This window comes from Prionailurus bengalensis, chromosome A3 (assembly GCF_016509475.1).
Source record: "Prionailurus bengalensis isolate Pbe53 chromosome A3, Fcat_Pben_1.1_paternal_pri, whole genome shotgun sequence".
Classification (NCBI taxonomy): Eukaryota; Metazoa; Chordata; class Mammalia; order Carnivora; family Felidae; genus Prionailurus; species Prionailurus bengalensis.
The window spans coordinates 21595447-21601518 of record NC_057354.1 but is presented as its reverse complement, the minus strand read 5'-3'; the positions used below and the strand labels follow the sequence as shown (position 1 = coordinate 21601518).

General features: G+C 58.4%; 1 protein-coding gene across 1 annotated transcript in view; it reads right to left on the bottom strand.

Annotated features, from left to right (window-relative positions):
* Nucleotides 1-598: 598 nt before the first annotated feature.
* The window catches only part of TGM2 (transglutaminase 2), a 31442-nt gene continuing 25968 nt past the window's right edge, over nt 599-6072 (bottom strand). Inside the window, exons 11-13 of the mRNA XM_043602397.1 lie at nt 3872-4032; nt 3137-3273; nt 599-2409 (exon numbers count right to left, since the gene is read on the bottom strand). Coding sequence (XP_043458332.1) covers nt 2259-2409; nt 3137-3273; nt 3872-4032 — 449 coding nt within the window. The 3' untranslated portion in view covers nt 599-2258. The remainder of the gene's footprint in view (nt 2410-3136; nt 3274-3871; nt 4033-6072) is intronic.

The window sequence follows — 6072 nt, the reverse complement described above, 5'->3', positions numbered from 1 at the left end:
CGCATGGGGCTCTGTGCTTTAGATTCTGTGTCTCCCTCTCTCTCTCTGCCCCTTCCCCACTCTCACTCTGTCTCTCTCTCAAAAATAAACATTAAAAAAAGAGCGAGAGAGATAGACTTCAGATAGGATGGGGAGGGGGACAGATAGACCAACATGGAACCAAAAGTCACTGTGATGAATGTTTGAGTTGGTTCATGTTCCAGGGTTCTGGGAGGCTGAGAAGAAATCTAAGAAGGCTTCATAGAAGAAGTGACTTCGGTGTTGAGCACTGCAGGATGAGTAGGAGTTTGCCAGATGGCTAAGGAAGAAGGGCACCCCAGGCTCAGGGAATACCCATGCCAAAGCTAAGAGGTTGACAGGTGCACAGGGTCTTTTGAGGGCTTTGGGAAGTTTATCGTGACCCAAACACGATTTGTTGGGAGAAGAAGCTAGAGACAGAGCCAAACTGGGTAGAAGGTCAAATGCCCGTCAAGTTTAGAGCTGGGGGAGGGGCCGAGGCCGAGGAAAGGTTCCTAGGCAGGAGGTGGCTGGTCGCAACGCGAGTGACTTCACCTACCTCCCCTCCTCAAAAGTGTAAAAGAACCAGACCAGACCTTGCTTGAATGTGCAAAGTAAACTATTTTATTTCAGTGCTCAGTCTTTGTGGCTCAAAAGCATGTCTACTGCCTGCCTGGAACCCTAAAGTGTTTACAAAACCACAGAGAATTAGAGGCACATTTGTGAGAACATAGATATGTCGGCTCATCTTGTGTTTCTTTCCTATGCAAAGCAGAAAGTTCCGTGTGCAACAGCATGACTTTCTCCAAGTCCCTCGCTGGGATTTTCCGGGCCCTGGAGGCTGTGACCGCGCCCCAGATAGAGAAGCCTCCCTCGTTCCTCTTCCTGCCCAGTCACGTGGAGAGAGCGGGGGATAAAGTCAGAGATGACAGCTCATGGGCTCTTGGAGCTTCCTCAGGGCAGGGGCTGTACTCCTGGGCCCTCGCCCTGCCAAAAGGTGGCAGCCGAGATGCGAACCTTGTCGGTTAGTGACCAGCACAGGCAGCTAAGGCTCTCGTGAAGTCTAGGCATTGCAGTGTGCAGGCTCGTGGGTAGGACAGGGGCCCCTGGGGCTCTTTTCCCCAAAACTGTGGTCTGAAGGAAGGTGCCTGGGCACAGATGGGGGACCTAAGCAGGGCTGGGGGCGGGGAGGTGGTCATGGTCAGGGTTTCACACTCCGAGACATCTGGTGGCCTCGGGCTCCGGGAAGCCAGGGAGTAGGGCTTGCTATCATTTGCAAGGTTCGGTCCTGTAAGGCTCTGGAATCTTGCACAGGAGCTGGTGCAGCCACTCCATCGCCCAGGGAGGAGCCTGAGGCCCAGAGAGGGAAGGCAGCGGCTGGCTGAACTTGGGGCTCAAACCTAGGACTCAGACCCCTCCAATTCTCCTCCCCACCTCACCCCAACTGCACCCTTTTGGATCAGGTCCCAAATGGTCCCTCTGATATTCTCAGGTCAGCGCTGGCACCGTGAACGGGAGGCTGGACTCAGAGTCAGAAGTCCTGGGCTCTGTCCCAGCATCTTCCTACTCCCCAGCCTTCCAAATACCCGGCTGGTACAGCATGAGCCTCCTCCCTTCTCTGGGCCCCAGTCTCTTGGTCAAGAAAGCAGCTCCCACTCGGTGATTTCCCGTGGTGATTAAATGGGTTGGGAGCCGTGTGAGCATCAGCCAGACGGGGCGTGCCCGGCACATAGTAGGCGCCTCACGATGGCGGTGGCGGGGGGGGGGGGACTTTTGGGCCAGGCCTGCTGGGATGTGGAGGGAACTCGGGGCTGGCCTTTCCTGGGACTCCACCTGTGCCTGCTCTGGGTCTCCCCGAGGGCTCCTGGGGCCTGTGCATCGTTTGGGATCTGGTCAGTGGGCACGGTCTCTCTTTCGCCTGCTCCAAGGGGCGCCGGAGTAAATCAAACAATAGGATGGGTAGTCAGTGGCTTTTCAGTGGCATCTGGGCTGCATAGGGAGGCATGGGTCCCCACTCCTCCCCCACCCCAGGCCCAGGCAGCCAGTCTTGGCTCCCACTGTGGAGGCACAGAACAATCTTCACAGGTAAAGGGAGGTGGGGAACCACAAGAGGAGGCAGGAATACATTCCGTTCCAAAGAGTCCCCGCAGACTCGGGTCTGGGGCCCAAGAAGGGGCAAATTTTGCTCATTAGCTTGGAACAAAAATCGGGGTCAAGCTGGGGGCTCTCAGCTGGCTGAGGTGGGGCCGGGCACCCGGCCCCTAGGCGGGACCAACGATGACGTTCCTGAAGCCTTTCACGGCCTTCAGCTTGTCGCTCTCAAAGTTCACCACGAGCTTGTGGCGGCCCACGTGGAGTGGCAGCAGGTCCACCCTCACCTTGGCGTCCTCCCCCGCCTCCACGGGGTCCGGGCTGTGGAGGGAACGAACAAGAGGGTGAGGACGGGGGGAGGGCCCGGGCTGGTCCCCGTGGCGGGGTCAGGCCAGGGATGACATGTGTCTACTGAGAACTTCGCACGGAGCCTCTGTGCACGTAGAGCTTCATGCTGATGAGAATAAAACAAACAGGCCCCACTCTCCTCTCTCTAAGAGCCTGGGCCATCTGCCTCTCGCGTGAAGAGGGGCCCGTGTGTGTGCGTGTGTGTGTGTGTGTGTGTGTGCGCGCACTTGGGGGTAAGAGTGGGTATGCTCGGCGGGCCACACGTGTGAAAATGCACTGAGCTGTACGTACGTGATTTGTGTTATTCACTGCGTGTCAGTTACGTTGCACCAGAAAAGTAAAAATACAGTGTCTACGCTCACGTGCACGTATGCAAATATGTCCCTATGAGGATTCACCCACAAGGGCACACGGGTACACATTCAAGGTGAATGGAGGACCCGTGTGTCCAGAGGCGGGCGCTTAGTGACTGAATGTGTTACCGGTTGAGGTTTGTGAAGATGCGGGCCTGGAAAGCAGCTAGAGGGGTGTGGGTGCTCAGAGAGGGTGCAGGGGTGGCAAGTGTCCCTAAGGGGGTTGGGAGTGGACACGCGGGTGTGTGGGAGATGAGAGGAGGGAGCTATAGGGCAGGGCGCCCCCCCCCTCCATTAGCACCTGCCCCGTGCTCCCAGGCCCCCAAGCTGGAGTGACCGGTCCTTACATCTCCACGACCTTCTGCTCCTCGGTCAGGCCGGCCCCCTCCACGGTGAAGATACAGTCTGACAGGGGCGTGGTGAGCGGGTTCCGCAGGGACACCTCAGCCACCAGCTTGCGTTTCTGCTTGGGCTCGCCCAGGATCTGGAAGAGGGTACAGGACAGGTGTCAGGGGCAGCACCGAAGGAGAGGGGCCCGGCGCCCCTCCAGGGCAGGCAGAGTCCCGGCTGGGCCATCTCTGCATTCGCTGCAATTTGGCTCCTTGTTTGATTGAGCTCTGGCATGATCACTCCCCGCCTCTGTGCCTCAGTTTCCTCATCTAGGAAACATGGATATTGGTACCTGCCCAGGTCTCCTTCACAGTCCGGCAGCGAGGCTCCACACGACTTGGGGGGATATGTAAAGTGCCTCCCTTGTTCTAGGGTCTGTGCTTTTCCCTGCCCCACAGGGCCCCGGGGCCTGGGGATCTTACCTTAGGAGTTTAGCTTTCAAGGGTCCATGGTTCTGAGATCCCTAAATCCCACCACCCTACCACTCTGGGCTTCTGGGATTCATTTCTAGAAGTCTGAGTCCCAAATTCTTTTGGCTTCACGATGCTTTCCTTTGACGAAGTTAGGATTTAAGGAAGCCCGGGGCATCAGAGATCTTGAGATGGCAGGGATGTGGCGTGCACATGCGTGGGCGGCCTGTCCTGGGGCCCCGCCCATCCCCCCCCCCCCCCCCCGCCCAGCCAAGCCCTTACCCGGATCTTGATTTCTGGATTCTCCAGATAGATGTCCCTCTCAGCTAGCAGGTAGCTGTTGACAGCCGGCTCAGCGAGGAGTCCCCGCACCTTGATGAGGTTTGACTCGGTCAGGCAGTCACAGTATTTCTCGTAGAGGATTCGAAGGGGAATGCTCTTCTCTGCAGGAGGGGACAGGGGAGAGCCCTCGTGACTGCTGAATCACGGCCCCCACCTCTCCGACAGCATCTCCACAAGGCACAGAGAATGGAAAGAATGTGCTTGAGGCCACATAACTAGTGAACGAATGGGCAGATCCCCCCTTCCCCCACCTGCCCGGGCTGTGGGGTTCCCAGGGAGGAGCTGGGGGCGGGGGGGGAGGCGCGGTGCAGGCAGAACGGCTGGTAAGGAAAGTGTTGGAGCCCCAACGGGCCTGGGTTCTAATCTCGCCTCTGCGCCTTTGCTAACTGGCGATGCCGGGCAAGTCGCTTCACCTCTCGGGACCTCAGTTTCCCTCCATGAAGTTGGTGGGATTGCCCCCAGGAAGCCCCGGCTCAGCTCGGCCGCTGACTGGCTGCGTGAGCCCGGGGAGGTGACTTCCCCTCTCTGTTCCTCTTCTGTTCCCTGGGACAGCGGCTGGGAGGAGCGACGGGCCAAAGTCATTTCAGAGCAAAAGCCACCCAGTGATGACGAGATGAGAAAGAAGCCAGCTGGGCCGACGCCTCCCACGGCGGCAGCGAGGGGAAGTGTAGTTTCTAGCCCCATTTCTCTGACGCCACTGAGGCACCGGGGCGCTAGGGGTCGGCTTGTGGGAGGCAGACAAGAACAGTGCCAGGAGCACAGGGCTGAGAATCCACAGGCTGGTCCACTGAATGCTTGTCCTTTCCTCGCAGAGAACCGTGGCCATTCTTTTCCACTCCCCCTGTGAAAGGGCAGCGCTGGAGGGCCGGGCTTGGGGCTTGGGGCTCAGGGGAGCCCAGCCAACCTCTCCTCGCTGGCTGTCGCAGGGCCACGATGGGGGAGATGCCGCCCGTCTCGGTTCCCGCCATCTGTCCCCTCCCTCCCCCACCAGGCTCCAGCCAGTCTCGGAACTTTTTTATACATCTGAGTATTGCCTCATCAACTGCACAGTGTTTTTCTCTCCGTCCACTCGCTTTATACTTCTCAACCTTTCTGGCTTAGGGGCACTTTACGTCCTGTGCGGCAAACCAGGGTCATGTACTATAAATAGAAGGTAACTGGCAAAAATGAATACAAGCCAAGTCATGCTTGTTCGGTTCCGGCTAAGTCTTCTTTCGACCGAGGGCTCTGGCGGAGACCCGAGATGGGCGAGGGTGGGGGGGGGCTGCTGGGCCCAGGAGCGCCGCTGAGACATTCCCTGCAGGGCATCCGTAGGACTGTGAGGGCCCGACAGACAACCACCTTCTCCCTGCCAGTTAAGGTCTAGGCTCCAGCGTGCCCCGCGCCCCAGCTGCTCGATCCCAGGGTGAATCGGCCCCAACCTCTGAGCGGATGACGTGGGGGAAGAAACCCCAACCTTCTGCCAAAAAAGACAGAAAGGAGTGAAAATCCCTGGGTCAGGGCCTGGTGGAACTGACTGGAAATTCTGGAAAGGTATACGGGAAAGAAGGAAAACACTGCCCTCCAGGAACTTAGAGGACGTGGTCCCAACTGTTGACTTTTCCAGAAGGCTGAAGCTAGGGTGGGACCAGGGGCCAGGGCCTTGGCCTTGGGCCAGAGGATGGCTGAGAGAAGAAAACCTGTGTGGTCAGTCCCAGTCATTCCTTACATGACTTGCCCTGTTCTAGAAGGTACCTTGGGCGTGGTCACAGAGGCCACAGTGGCTGCACTCCCAGTGACCCACCTGGAGGGGAGAGGGGAGGAGAGAGAGGGCGGGTGGGGGCAGGAAGGGGAAGGGAGAGAAGCAATGCAAGGAGGCAAGGGTGGGGACGACTGGATTCTGTTCCCTGTCCTGCGTCTGGTTTCCTGTCCATTAATTAGCACATGGAAAGTCCCCAGATCTTATCATCAAAGAATAACAAGCAAGGCGGCCAAAGTGTGGGGTCGCCAAAGCGGCTATCTCGGGCTGAGCTTGGCATTGGAGGCCTCGGTCAGGCACCCTAGACTGGGCCTGCAGCCCGAGGGCAACACACAGGACCTCTCCCCCTCCCCGCTGCAGGCTGTGCCCCTCACGGAACGCGAGGGTCTCCGAGGCGGGATGG